This window comes from Acomys minous (genome assembly GCF_964271855.1).
Source record: "Acomys minous genome assembly, chromosome: 3".
Classification (NCBI taxonomy): Eukaryota; Metazoa; Chordata; class Mammalia; order Rodentia; family Muridae; genus Acomys; species Acomys minous.
In genome coordinates this window covers 68,020,721-68,036,332 of record NC_140485.1, presented here as the reverse complement: position 1 = coordinate 68,036,332, position 15,612 = coordinate 68,020,721, and the positions used below count along the sequence as shown (strand labels likewise).

At 44.4% G+C, this 15,612-nt stretch overlaps 1 protein-coding gene and 1 pseudogene across 8 annotated transcripts in view; one reads left to right on the top strand and one right to left on the bottom strand.

Moving 5' to 3' along the window:
• Window positions 1-15,612, bottom strand: part of STAU1 (staufen double-stranded RNA binding protein 1) — a 43,731-nt gene that overhangs the window by 16,649 nt on the left and 11,470 nt on the right. For 6 of the 7 annotated variants that reach the window (XM_084777189.1, XM_084777188.1, XM_084777190.1 and 3 more), the window contains exon 2: window positions 24-162. In XM_084777189.1, coding sequence (XP_084633315.1) covers window positions 24-103 — 80 coding nt within the window. In that variant the 5' untranslated portion in view covers window positions 104-162. Of the gene's footprint in view, window positions 1-23; window positions 163-14,373; window positions 14,447-15,612 lie in introns of all 7 variants that reach the window. The other variant, XM_084777184.1, reaches the window with a different exon arrangement.
• On the top strand, window positions 2,750-3,873 carry LOC311594951 (large ribosomal subunit protein eL20-like; annotated as a pseudogene). The gene has a single exon. The product of its transcript is annotated as a large ribosomal subunit protein eL20-like (transcript).

Here is a 15,612-nt window from a genome sequence, read left to right as displayed (position 1 = left end):
CTATTTTCCAACCAAGCACATACCTGGGTGGATAGGCACCTCCGCGCATGCCATAGCTGTAGGTGGACTGCATCCGAGAGTGGGGATCCACAGGCTTATACATTGGTTTTCTTTCCTGCTTCAGGCACAGTGCATTGAGCTCAATGGTAGTAGCTATATTTTCTGCAACACAGAATCATACAAAGGATAGCTTCAGGCTGGACCCTAATTAGGCATGGCTGTAAGTCAACTCATAATGCACTGCAAAGAGTCGAGCATTCTACGCCTGGATGTTCATCCAGAAACCCAAGAATCCACACAGTGTATAGAGGCGCAGGAAAAACCTGAGACTATTGAGGCGAATGGATAGTCTGGAGAAGGCAATAAGGACCAGAAAGCATTCAGATATCTCCAACCTGACATTACAATTTCCAGATGTCTGGAAACCCAGTTTCATTTTCATATACATCAAGGGAACTTTTACCTCAGAATTACCGACTTGAAAAAATATAGACTACGGCTAGAGACAGGGTTCAGCAGTTAAGAGCACTTACTGTCCAATCATAAAGACTTGAGTTGCGATCCCTACACCAACATAACAAGCCTAGCATCCCACACATGCCTGCAACCCCAGCTGACAGGAGGACCATTGTCTTCTAACCTAGCTAAAGAAAACATGAGCCCAAGTTTTAGGGATGGGTCCCACCTCTAAGGAATAGGCAGAAAGTAACATGAGAAATGACCTGATGCTGGCACACATGTCTGCATACATGTGCATATAGACTCCCACAGAAATAAAGACACACATACTACTCATCTTCTAATTTGCTCTTAGGTCATCCAACTTATAAACCTTCACAAATGATTTAAAAAGCCTGAAAAGATTATTGTCATTGCACAATCCACATTTTAAAACAAATCTTTGGAGTAGAGGTGAGCTAGAGAGATGGCTCAGCCAATTATAAGCACTGGGTGCCCTTCCAGAAGACCCAGGTTTAACTCTTAGCACCTCCAAGGACACTCACAACTCTCTGTAACTCCAGATCCAAAGGATCCAACACCCTCTTATGGCATCTGGAGGCAACAGTGATAAGCAGGTAAAACACCCATACACACGAATTAATTAACTGAATAAGAAAACACATTCTGTTCTCTTACTTTTACCCTCTCTCTTACCCCACCTTCCTCTCTCTTCCTCTGTTTCTGTCTCTCTCTCTCTCGGGTATCCCTGACCCTTTCCTTCTCTCCCCATGCTCACTTAATAAACTCATCTAATATCCCCCCCCCAAAAAAAGAAATAAAAAAGAAAAGAAAGAGAAATAAAAAGAAAAAAGGAAAAGAAAACACATCCCTTTAAAGCCTTCAAGATGTCACAGTAGGTTAAGGTACCTACTGTCAAGCCTGAAGACCTAAATTCAATCCCAGAGACTCACATGGTAGGTGAAAAGCAATGCCTACAAGTTGTCCTATACCTCCACATAACACATATACAAAATAAATACACAAATCTTTAAAACAAATACTTTCAAGCTAGGCAAGGAGCGGCACGCCTTTAATCCCAATATGTGAGAGACAGAGGCAGACAGATCTCTAAGAGTTGCAAGGCCAGCCTGGTCTATAAGTCAAATTCCAGGACAGCCAGGGCTATTACACAGAGAAACCCTGTCTCAAAAAATGAAAAAGGAAAAAGAAAAAGAAAAAAGAAAAAAGAAAACCCACATTAGATGCTGGAGAGCTGGCTCAATGGTTAGGAGCACTGACTGCTCTCCCAGAGGACCCAGATTTGATCCCAGCAGCCACATGGTGACTCACAGCTGCCTGCAACTCCAGTACCAGGGGCATCTGACACCTTCTTCTGGCCTCCAAGAGCACCTGGTGCACAGACAGACATTCAAAAGTGGTGCACAGATATACATTCAGGCAAAACCACCATGTACATAAAAACAGTAATCTTAAAAAAAAAATCTACCTTTAAACTTTTAAATGCCTCTAGGATTTCACACAGAGAAAAATAAAAATGATTTTGAGTTTCTATTATAATTGAACGAAATTTAGATCATTAATCAAATTCGTAAGAATATCAATGGGCTTGTCCTATCAGAAGGCCAGATGCGTTATTGTTCTTCCTCATAACAGAAGTGTGTGTGTGTGTGTGTGTGTGTGTGTGTGTGTGTGTGTGTGTGTGTGTAAGAAAAAGAAAAGAGGTTGGGTGGGTGGTGGTACACACCTTTAATCCCAGCACTCGGGAGGCAGAGGCAGAGGCAGAGGCAGGCACTGTGAGTTCGAGACCAGCATGGTCTACAAAGTGAGTCCAGGACAGCCAAGGATACACAGAGAAACCCTGTCTCAAAACACCAAAAGAAAAAAGAAAAAAAGAGAAAAAAAGAAAGAAAGAGAGCATATGAATTGCATTTTTAAAACAATCTTAACCTCCAGGCAGTGGTGGCTAACATCTTTTATCCCAGCACTCAAGAGGCAGAGACAGAGGCCAGCCCAGTGTACAGAACAAGAAACCCTGTCTCAAAAATATAAAAAACAAAACATAAACAAACGAACAAAAAAGAACAACCTCAATCACTTTGACCAGCTGTAACTCAGAGAATATATCTAGAGCACAGAGCAAATCAAAAGAAAGACCACCTTGGAGAATCAAGGGGAAAATAAAAAAGGTTGGCTTGAGATGGCCAAGATTCACTCCAAATTACCAAGGGATGGCTTCATGCGTATCTGGGGACTTTATCGCCCACCCAGGCAATGACCTCCAGCCCCTAATGTGCTTTAGGACCTTGTCTGCAGCGCTGTAACTACTAGGTTGAATGCAGGCAGTATTTTTTTTTTCACCCTTTCTAGTCATCAGGAGACAGAAACAACATTGCTGACTGACAGATTAAAAGCAATACTGCCGGGCTGGAGAGATGGCTCGGAGGTTAAGAGCACCGACTATTCTTCCAAAGGTCCTGAGTTCAATTCCCAGCAACCACATGTTGGCTCACGACCATCTACAATAAGATCTGGTGCCCTCTTCTGGAGTGCAGTTGTATATGCGGGCAAAACACTGTATACATAATAAATAGTTAAAAAAAAAAAAAGCAATATTGCCGGTGAGTGGCGGCGAAGCAGGGGGGACCGCATGAAGGCGGCGGGCACGCTTCCGGAGTACAAGGTGGTGGGACGCCACCCCGCAGTGCCATCTGCCACCTCTGTACCGAACATGCATCTTTGCGCCCAACCATGTGGTGGCCAAGTCTCGCTTCTGGGACTTCCTGTCGCAGCTGAAGAAGATGAAGAAGTCGTCCAGGGAGATAGTGTACTGCGGGCAGGTGTTTGAGAAGTCCCCGCTTGGTGTAAAGAACTTCAGCATCTGACTGCGCTACGACTCCCGCAGTGGCACGCACAACAGTACCGAGAGGACCGGGACCTGACCACCACTGGCACCGTCACCCAGTGCTTCCGCGACATGGGTGTCCGGCACCGTGCCGTGCGCACTCCATCCAGATCATGAAGGTGGAAGAGATTGCAGCTGGCAAGTGCCACCACCCCGCCATCGAGCAGTTCCATGACTCCAAGATCAAGTTCCCGCTGCCCACCGCGCGCTTCACCACCAAGAGGCCCAACACCTTCTTCTAGACCCAGAGACGCATTGAACAAAACGCTAGCGCGCCAAAGGAAAAAAAAAAAGCAATATTGCCATACTGACTCTACTAAAAACCCACTAAAAACTGAGCTTTACTCAGGGAAAAGCTTATTTTTGCTGTGTTTTTCTCAACCTTAAAAACTGTATGGGGGTGAGGGGCTGGAGAGATGGCTCAGAGGTTAAGAGCACTGGCTGCTCTTCCAGTGGTCCTGAGTTCAATTCCCAGCAACCACATCGTGGCTCACAAGCATTTATTATGAGATCTGATACAGGCACAACACTGTATACATAACAATAAATAAACAACTCTTTTAAAAAACTGTATGGGGAACCAGGGATGATGGTGTATGCCTTTAATCTCAGCACACAAGAAGGCAGAGGCAGGGGATCGCTGTGAATTGGAGGCCAGTCTGGTCTACAAATCGAGTCCAGGACAGCCAAGACCACACAGAGAAACCCTGTATTGAAGAACAAAACAAAACAAAAACTGTATAAGGATAGCATTTCCCTATGACTCCTCTACAGATCAGCCAGTCAGGGGCAGCAGACTGGGGTGGCTGAGAGATATCTGCCAGTCAGTGTAGGACTTGTGCTTAGGAGGCCATCGTGCCATTCTAGGTGGCACTCGACACACTTTTGAAAGGAGCCTGTCTTGACCCAGACAGAATGCAGGATTCCTCCCTTCAGGTGCTTTTAGGAAACTCCTTTCTTCTCCCAGCTGTAGTAGCAGCTCTGTGCTACAGTTAAAATCAACCTGTTCCATCAGCTAGCTTCCCAGAGCTCAGCTCCATATGTGAGCTGTACAGCAAACAAGCACAAACAGGCCTCCAGTGCCAAGTGAGTAGCCTGCTGCTGTCAGACACTGCACTTGGACCTTGGACACTTTTTTTTTCTTTTTTCCCCCTAGAGACAGGGTTTCTCTGTGTAGCCTTGGCTGTCCTGGATTCACTTTTAGACCATGCTGGCCTCTCGAACTCACATCGATCTGCCAACCTCTGCCTCCGAGTGCTGGGATAAAAAGCATGTGCCATCACGCCCGGCTGACCTTGGGCACTTTTAATGAGCGTGATTAAAAGGGTTACTCCTTCACCTTTCCCCTTTTTTAAAAAAAGACAAGCTTATGTTATCTAGGCACCAAAACAAAGAGAGAATTCAAATAAAACTATGCTAGTTTGTAATGATTAATTTTTTTATGTGTATGGGTGTTTTGCCTGCACATCTATATAGCACGTGTGTGCTTAGGTGCCCAAGGAGACCAAAGAATGTGCAGGGTCCCCTAACCTGGAGTTACAAACATTTGAGAGAGAAAGCTGCCATATGGTGCTGGGAACTACACCCAGGTCCTCTGGAAGAACAGTGACTGCTCTTAACCACTGAGTCATCTCTCTAGATCCTAATCAGGCTTCTGGATATGCTTTGTTGTTGTTGTTGTCGTCGTCGTCATCATCATCATCATCTGTTTTGGCTTTTGAGTCAGGCTGTTGGAACTCACTGTATCCTCCTGCCTCAGGTGGGATTTTAAGTATGAGCTATCACAGCCATCTTAGACTAACTCCTTTAAACTAGCTTCCTGTGAATGGGTACATGTTTTCCTAGTCTCAAGCACACACTAGTGCCAGACACGACAGCGCACATCATCCAAAACCCACATTGCATCCCCTCTTACAAGGGTATTCAGGTTCAACAAAAAGCCATCTGCTCTGGGGCTGAAGAGATGGCTCAGAGGTTAAGAACACTGTTCTTACAAAGATCCTTACATCAATTCCCAGCAACCACATGGTGGCTTCTAACCATCTATAATGTGATCTGATGCCCTCTTCTGGCATGTGGGTGTACATGCAGGCAGAACACTGTATATATAATAAATCTTTCAAAAAAATTGCATCTCTTGCAGGAGGCCACAGCGCAGATCTCAGCACCTCCAGTGGGGCAGCTGACAAACGCCTGTAACTCCAGCTCCAGGGTCCAACACCCTCTGCTGGCCTCCTCAGGCACTCACTCATTTGCACAAACCTGTACACAGATATAGGCACAGACACATACACAAATAAAAATACATTTAAAAATAAAATAAAATGGCTCACAACCATCTGTAATGTGATATGATGCCCTCTTCTGGCCTATAGGTGTACATGGAGGCAGAGCACTGTATACATAATAATAAATAAATCTTAAAAAAAAAAAGATTTCATTCAAGGCTTGAGATTTACAAATATGATAAGACATAATGGGTTAATATCTCATTCATCAGATTTTCCACTAAAGACTTGTATCAGAAGCCAGGTGCAGTGGCGCACACCTGTAATCCCAGCACTTGGGGAGGCAGAGGCAGGTGGATTTCTGTGAGTTTGAAGCCAGCCTGGTCTACAAAGAGAGCCCAGGACAGCTACACAGAGAAACCCTGTCTCAAAAAAACAATCAGTTACATTCTGAGCCACAGCTCCACTTTTCGCAGTATAAAAAGGAGAAAATCTTGTGCCTGTACAAGCTACCAGGGAAGGATGGACAATCGTTTAGCCAGACTCAGGCTAAACCCATGTGACAGCTGATTCATTCACAAGGTACATTTGGATTTTTTTTTTCTCCTTGGGTTTTCCATGGTGGAAGTACTAAAAAAAAAAAAAATAACCAAATTCAAGGGGATCACAAGCAGCATATGACTTCTAGTCTCCCAGGGATGGAAAACTGTAAAGCATGCTGGGAGTACATGCCTAGATAAGACAACCAGAATCCTTCTGAACCACCCCCGGCCAGATAACCCAGGAAGTGACTATGTCTTCCAAAGAACAAGGACTAGAGATTTTTAAAACAACACTTGTAGCCAGAATGGTGGTGCATGTATTTAATCTCCATACTTGGGAGGCAAAGGCACGCATACCCTTGTAAGTTTGAGACCAGCCTGGTCTACACAGTGAGTTCCAGGGTAGCCAGGACTACATAATGAGACCTTGTTTTGTAAAAAGAAAACAAACGAAGCAAAACACAGCCATAATCCCAGCATTCAGGAGAACTGCTGACAGCCTAGAGAGAGCTCAAGTCAACATGGGCTGCATAGTAAGACCCATATCCAAGCACACAAAGAACACATTAAAAGAAAAAGTTGGGCTGGGGAGAGGGCTCTGCTTTTTCAGAGGTCCTGAATTCAATTTCCAGCAACCACATGGTGGCTCACAACCATCTATAATGTGATCTTCTGGCGTGCGGGTGTATGTGCAGATAGAGCACTATATACATAATAAATGAATCTTTAAAAAGAAAAAGCATATCGGACAGGCACCTTTAACCTCAGCACTTGAGAGATAGAAGCAGATAAATCTCTGAGTTTGAGGACAACCTAGTCCACATAGTTTCAGAGCAGCCAAAGCTACATAGAGAGACTCTGTCTCAAAAAAGGAAGGAAGAAGCCGGGCATGGTGGCACATGCCTTTAATCCCAGCACTCAAGAGGCAGAGGCCAGCCTGGTTTACAAAGCGAGTCTAGGACAGCCACGGCTACACAGAGAAACCCTGTCTCAGAAAACCAAAATAAAAAAGAACAGATTTGCACAGCAAGCAAAATTGCTCAGCAAGTACAGGCCTTTGCCAAACAGCCTGACAACCTGAGTTCTGCTCCTAAGTCCCACGTAGAGAAAGGAGAGAACCAATTCCTTCAAGTTGTCCTCTGACCTACACACACACACACAAGTGCCCACAAAATTTATTAATGTAAAACACTGTTTTTGAAAGGACAGATTTATAAACTAAAGAAACAAGAAGAGCAGCAAGGGTGTCGGTGGGGGCTGCTGCACAGGCAGGGTGAAGAGTTTATGACAGGTGCCTGGTGTGAGTACTAAGACTGCACACCTGCCATGCTCTCATCACACTAGGAGAAAAGCAAACAGACCTTGTAGGTTCTTCCTCCAAGACTTTCCTACCTGATGACACTTTCATTCTTCATTTCCTGATTGCTAGATCTGAATACCGATAAATGTATTCCTTTTGAAAAGAACCTCAGCTTCTTTATTCAGTTTCTAACTAGCCCTCCTTATGGTCTCTGAACTACCCCTACAATTTCCCAGACTTAAACTCACTCTAATTCACAATAAAAATTAAGGGCCTACGGGCTGGTGTGTGCCTTTAATCCCAGTACTGGGGAAGCAGAGGCAGGTGAATATCTGTAAGTTGGAGGCCAGCCTGGTCTACAAAGTGAGTCCAGAATAGCCAAGGCTACACAGAGAAACCCTGTCTCGAAAAACAAAAACAAAACAAAAAAGTAAGAGCCTACAAGATGACTGACTCAGTGGACAAAGGCTCCTGACACCAGCCTGACAACCCTAGTTCAATTCTTTCTTTTTGGTGGTGTTGTTGGGTTTTTTGTTGTTGTTGTTTTTGGGTTTTTTTTGTTTTTGTTTTTGTTTTTTTTTTTTTTTTTGAGACAAGGTTTCTCTGTGTAGCTTTGGCTATCCTGGACTCGCTTTGTAGACTAGGCTGGCCTTAAACTCAGAGATCTGCCTGCCTCTGCCTCCTGAGTGCTGGGATTACAGGCATGGGCCACCATGTCTGTCTCCCATGTTCAATCCTTGGAACCAAAATGTTAAGAGAGAGCTGATCTTTGATGGGTTTCAGACTCAGAACAAATGGCTGAGGTACAAATTTAACCAAATTGGACCTGGCCTCCAGGTTCTCCCAGCATCCACTGGTCCCTACCTGTTACAGGGCATGGATGGCATACCGGCCCTCTAACCTTAACTTTCCAGCCCAAGGGCTGAGCCTCCTCTCCCCTAGAGGCTCTTCCCTGTATAATACAGATATTTTGGGCTGGGCGTGGTGGCTCACGCCTTTAATCCCAGCACTCGGGAGGCAGAGGCAGGCGGATCGCTGTGAGTTCGAGGCTAGCCTGGTCTACAAAGCAAGTCCAGGACAGCCAAGGGTACACAGAGAGACTCTGTCTCGAAAAAACCAAAACCAAAACAAAACAAAATAATACAGCTATTTTGGCTCCCTCTCTTCTCTTTACATGTTCTCCCTCCTCTCCCCCGTCCCTGCTGTGCACTTTCTCTTTCTGCACCCCCCCCCCAAACTTTTCTGTCTCCCTCTGTTTGGCAACTTCCCTAATTTCCTTCTGTGAGATCAGTGAACTCACCAGAGAGCTGACCCCAATAAACTTACCTTTATATACATTAACTTGGCTTGAATTGGCTTATTTCATCAGTGGAGAATACCTATCTATCAATCCTTACTGAATGCCCTGGTTAGTTTTATGTTAACGTGACACAATCTAGAGTCATTAGAAAGAAGAGGAAGCTGAGAGCCTCAGCTGAAAAAAAAAATGCCTCAAAGATCAGTTTTAACACAGGGTTTCTCTGTGCAGCCCTGGCTGTCCTAGAATTCATCTGTAGTCCAAGCTGGCCTCAAACTCGGAGATCCACCTGCCTCTGTTTCCAAAGTGCTGGGATTAAAAGCGCCCTGTGACTTTTTCTTTTTCTTTTTTGTTTTTTGAGACAGGGTTTCTTTGTGTGGCCTTGGCTGTCCTAGAAGTAGCTCTGCAGACTCAGTGTCATTTTCTTAACTAGTGACTGATGGGAAAGGGCCTAGCCCACTGTAGATGGTGCCACCCCCTGGCCTGGTGGTTCTGGCTTCTCTAAAAAAGCAGGTTGAGCTAGGCAGTGGTGGTGCATGTCTTTAATCCCAGCACTCAGTAGGCAGAGGCAGGCAGATCTCATGAGTCCAGTCTGGTCTACAAAACAAGTTCCAGGACAGACAGGTCTCTAACACAGAGAAACCTTTGTCTCGAAAGAAAAAAACAAAAACAAAACAAAAAGCAAGTAGGTTGAGCCAGCCATGGGAAGGAGGCCTGTAAGCAGCACCTTCTATGGCCTCTGCATTAACTTCTCTGCAGACCTGTTTACAGTTCCTGCCCTGATGTCCTTCTATAATGAACAGTAATATGGAAGTGAAAGCCAAATAAACCCTTTCCTTTCCAAATTGCTTTGGTCATGGTATTTCATCACAGCAATAATAACCCAAATTGAGACACCAAATTGTCTCCTGACCTCCAAATGCATGCCACAGTATGTACACACATACACACATGTACACAAATAAAATGCAAAACTTTACACCGGGACTGGGCGTGGTAGCACATGCCTGTAATTCCAGCACTCGGGGAAGGAGTGGAGGGAAGGGCAGGTGGAGCTCTGTGAGTTCAAGGTCAGCCTAGTCTACAAAGCAAGTCCAGGAAAGCCAGAGCTGTTATACAAAGAGACCCTATCTTGAAAAATGAAAAAACAAACAAACAAACAAAAACACTACACTAGGAGGCAGACACCTTTAAACCCACCACTTGGGAAAAAGAAGTAGACAGATCTCCATGAGTTTAAGGCCAGCCTAGTCAACAGAGCAAGTTCTAGGACAGCCAGGGCTACACAGAGAAACCCTGTCTTGAACGACAAACTAACTAAAGGTGGTACACATCTTTAGTCCCAACACTCGGGTGGCAGAAGCAGGTGATCTTTTGTGAGTTCGAGGCTAGCCTGGTCTACAGAGCTAGTCTAGGACAACCACAGCTACACAGAGAAATCTTGTCTTGAAAAACCACAGATAGATAGATGGATAGATGGACAGAAAGAAACTTTCAATAAAGATTAATGTCAGCCAGGCATGGTGGTGCATGCTTGTAATCCCAGCACTGAAGGAGACAGAGGCAGGTGGATCTCTGTGAGTTTGAGGCCAGCCTGGTCTACAGAGTGAGTCCAGGACAACCTAGGCTACACATGGAAATCCCATCTCAGGAAAAAGAAGAAGAAAGAAAAAAAAAAAAGATTACTGAATGTCAATGACTCTGGTCTTGTAGTAAATCTGGCCACCCCTTGCTTGGTATAAAACCTTGTTGATGCGCTGAAAAGGGATTCAGAAAACTGTTCATTATTCTGGGAAGTCATTCAAGAAGCAACAGGCAAAACTTTGATAAAATAACCATCTCAAATGGTATTTCCTGTTCATTTCTTTCTGTCAGCTGGCGAGACTCTCAAACAGAAAAGGTTTGGGTTGGAGCAGCTAGTGTGCTCTTTCTCATGATTTCTAAGTGGTCTGCAACTGAGGCCAACCAGGGTCCCTCTCTGGGATACAGAAGTGTAGATGGCAATCTACTTCCTAAAAGTAAATGCAGAGGGTCCCACCATCACCTCTGGAGGCTGCCTGTTAGACGGGAAAGGCAGCTGAGAAGAGGCTAGAGAGGAGGCACTAGCGTTGGGCCCTCACCTGCGCTGCTAGGTAATCAGCACAGGCTGCACTGGAGGGTGTGGTGCAGGGCTGTGAGCAGGTCTAAGTGCAGGTATGGAAAGCAGGCAGCTAGCAGGACGACTGTGACAGAAGAGACTCATCCTCGTTTAGTATCTGGCTCCCAGAGACAACAGCAGTTGCAAGCTGAACTTAACGTGAGACATTGGCCTCTCTCAACAAAACGGAACAACCTGCAGATAAACAGCTTCCAGTGCAGTCAAGTTAGTGCTATGAATTCTAAAGTTCTACCTAAAAGTTTCAAGGGAAAGGAAACAAGAAGCTAAATTATACAGGGGAAAATAACTGCTGAAATCCAGTCAATCCTGGCATTACCTCAGTTACGAAAATAGCCCGAGCAGCACACAGCTATACTGCTCAGTTAGAACCTTATGGCTCCTTCTCATAATGCCATGTCCTGGCCTGCATTTCCTACAGCGATTTACGATGATTTACAGTACCCAAGTACTGTGTGTTCATTCTGCAAAGAGTGGCAATGTGTAACGCCTAGTGTTATAGGATGTGGTAATGGCCTCCGGTTTCAAACCTGTGAGAAACTGAAAGCAACCTGAGTAGTGACACCATTAGCATGTCACGAAGAACTGCTACTGTTAAGGACAGAAGGTTGATGGGGCAGAAACTTTTTGTTCATTTGATTGACAGGAGGGACTTTCCACTGTTGCTGGTTCTTCTAATTAGAATAAAAGAAGGAGCGTCCCCCTCCCCCACTCCGGTGTGGTGGCTCAGGCCCTTAATCCCAGCACTGAGAGAGGCAGAGGCAGGTGGATCTCTGTGAATTCAAGCCCAGGACAGCCAAGTACACAGAGAAACTTTGTTTCAAAAAAGCCAAAAAATAAAAAAATTAAATTTTAAAAATAATAATAAGAGAATTAAAGTTGGATCTGCTTGAGTAAAAGGTTTATTAGTTTCACTAATCACAGACTCTAAGCCAGAAAACCATCACCCCAAACCTTGAGGCATACAATCCTGGAGTGACTTGAATAGACCATGCTGCCCCAGGACCACTGCAGGTACACATGGAGAGGACGGGAGCCCAGTAGACTCTAGAGTGGCAAGGCTGCTGGAGAGCTGGAGCAAGACATTCACAAGACTTTTCTATAGTTTTAAGTTAGTAGGAACTGCAAAGCCTCCCAAGTGTTGGGATTAAGGTGTGTGCCACCACACCACTGGCTAAAGTAAAAAAAGTTGGGTTTTTAAAAAATATTTGCCAGGCGTGGTGGCGCACACCTTTAATCCCAGCACTTGGGAGGCAGAGGCAGGCGGATCTCTGTGAGTTCGAGGCCAGCCTGGTCTACAAAGTGAGTCCAGGACAGTCAAGGCTACACAGAGAAACCCTGTCTCGAAAAACCAAAAAAAAAAAAAAATATATATATATATATATATATATATATATATATATTTTATTTATTGCATATGAGTGCTTTATCTGCAGAAGAGGGTGTTAGATCACATTATAGATGGTTGTGAGCCACCATGTTGTTGCTGGGATTAAATTTAGGACCCCTGGAAGAGCAGGCGGCACTCTTAACCACTGAGCCATCTCTCCAGCCCAAGTTGGTTTTTTTTTTTTTAACAATTTATTTGTTTACTACATATACAAAGTTCTGCCTGCCTGTATGCCTGCAGACCAGAAGAGGGCACCAGATCTCATGATAGATGGTTGTGAGCATCTGTGTAGTTTCTGGGAATTGAACTCAGAACCTTGGAAGAGCAGCCAGTGCTCTTAACCGCTGAGCCATCTCTCCAGCCCTGTATCTATGCTTTTGCCTAATCAACACATCATTCTCCTCTGTAAAAGTGATCTCAATTCTAAAGAAACCTTTTATTTATTTTTGTAAGAGTTATTATTTATTTATATTATTTGTTTGTTTTTTCAAGACAGGGTCTCTCTGTGGTCATGGCTGTCCTGGACTCACTTTGTAGACCAGGCTGGCCTTGAACTCACAGTGATCCGCCTGCCTCTGCCTCCTGAGTGCTGGGATTACAGGCATGTGCCACCATGCCCGGCTTTTTTTTGGTTTTTTTTTTTTTTTTTTTGCCCGGCTTATTTTTTTAATTATGTATGCTATGTGTCTGCACATGGCTGAGTACAGGTGATCACAAAGGCCAAAGAGGGTATCAGAGCCCCTGGAGCTAGGACTGCAGGTGGTGGTAAGCCACCAGCCTTCAGTGCTGGGAACTAAACTCAAGTCCTCTTGAAGCACACGAAGAGCTCTTAACCAATAAGCCATAGCTGCAGCCCAAAGCCCTTTTCTGAGGCATTTTTCTATTTGCAGTTCAGTTGTTTTCTGAGAGTAAAACTCACTTCTCACTGTTGCTTTCCCTTCCCTCTCAAAATACAATTCACAGATTTCAACATCTTCCAAAACCCTATAGCAAGGAAAGCCATGAGCACAGATACGTGCCAGTGCATCCTACACAACAATTTCCAAAATGATTGCTTTAAGATCATTGTCAACCTCAGCTCTAGGGAGGCAGAGGCAGGAGGTTCTTTGTGAGTTCAAGACCAGCATGGTCTACGTACAAAGCAAGTCCTGGACAGCCAGGGCTACACAGAGAAACCCTGTCTGGGGGAAAAAAGAAAAAAAAAATCAATGTCAAGCTAGTGTTCCATAGCAGTTCTGGATACATACATAAAATATAATGCACCAACTGTAAAACATTCCACAGTGTCCTTGGTACTGAAGAGAAACACAGACTGCAAGAATCAGCCTAAGGAATCACACTCCCACTCACGTGCTAGAAACAAAAGTATCTAAAAAATGATGCCTGGAAACAACTAATCTGCTCAGAATCTCTGCACACAGTTCAAGCCTTGAATGTGGTCCCGTATCACATTTGCCTAGAGTCAAGTAGGGGTGGGGTAAGGGAGAATTCTGCAAGTGTAACAGTTGGGTGACCTGCTACAAAACAAAAAAACAGTAACAAAACAAAACAAAAACAAAACCTTAGAGGCTACATCAGTGGTTCTCAACCTTCCTAATGCTACAGGGACCCTTTAATACAGTTCCTCATGCTGTGGTGACCCCCAATGACAAAATTATTTAACTGCTACTTCATAACTGTAATTTTGCTACTATTAATGAATCATAACGTAAATATCAGTGTTTTCAGATGATCTTAGGCTACCCTGTGAACAGGTCATTTGACACTACAGGTTAAGAACAGCTGGCTGGTGAGATGACTCAGCAGTTTAGAGCAAATGTTGCTCTTACAGAGGACCCAAGTTAGATCTTTTAGCACCAACATGGTGTCTTATGGTTATCCATAACTCCAGTTTCAAGAGATCTAACACCCTCTTCTGGCCTCCACAGGCACCAGGTAAGCTTGCAAAGCACTCATATAGAATAAGTGCATCAAAATAAAAATACACTTCCTAAATGAGAATCCACCATTAATTGTTCCCCCCAGAAAAGCCATCATACCAAACAAAAGTTTAAAAAAAAAACAACAACAACCAAGGCCACGCATGGTGGGACATACCTTAATCCCAGAACTCAGGAGACTCTCTATGAGTTAGTTCTAGGATAGCCAGGACTACATAGAGAAACCCTGTCTTTAAAAAAAAAAAAAAAAATTAGCTGAGTGCAGTGGTGCATGCCTGTAATCCTAGCATAACAGGAGGGAGATCATACCTGGCCCTGGAAACTTAACTAACTACCCAAGGCTATTGATGCCATGGATCTCTGAAGAGAAACTACAACTGCCACTTTACAGACCAGGGTAATTCCTAACTGCATTCCAAATACTTACCTTCATATCCACAAACAAGTTTTCCCAATCCTTACCATAACAAGTTTCTTTGCAACAGAGACCATAACAGAACACCACAATTGGTAAAAACGTAGAAAGCAACTGTCTTGGGGTGTCCTCCCCAGCTGATGCATCTACAACACAACTCTTGCACCTAATACTCAGGGAACATCACAGTAGAGGGTTTTGTTTTGTTTTAAGATTTTAAGAACTAAAGGACCAGAAAGTCTGCTGTGAAAGTATGTTTCCTAGAAATGACAGGGAAGCTACATACACTATGCCTCAACAATATGGCTTCTTAAACAAGAATACCACCAATGGACATGTTAATGTGGAAGAGAGAAATCTCATGGAGCCACCATAAACAAAGAACCACAAGCCACTAAGAAATGGTGAGAGCAGAAGTAGTCTCCCCCAGGGTCACCTAACACTAAATGGCCAGCCCTGAAATCACAGACATACTAAACAGACTCAGCAGAGAGGGTGTGTGTGTGTGTGTGTGTGTGTGTGTGTAACAATGACAAAGATAAGGAGGTTATAAATTTGAGAGTAGGGGCTGGAGAGATGGCTCAGCGGCTGAGAGCACTGCCTGCTTTTCCAAAGGTCCTGAGTTCAATTCCCAGCAACCACATGGTGGCTCACAACCATCTATAATGTGATCTGGTGCCCTCTTCTGGCCTGCAGGTATACATGCAGGCAAAGCATTGTATACATTAAAAAAAAAAAAAGCGTGGACAGGGAGGACAAAGGACAACCTCAGATGTTGCTCTTCAAGTGCCAACTATCTGATTTGGAAGAACAGGTCTCTCACTGGCCTGAAACTTGCCAAAAAGGTTAGGTACTCAGGGAACTCCAGGAATCTACCTGTCTCCTCCGGCTCCAAGCACCAAACCAAGATTGATGAGGATAAAACTCAAGCCTCATGTTTCCATGCCATGCACTTTACTCAACTTAGCTACCTCTGCAGCC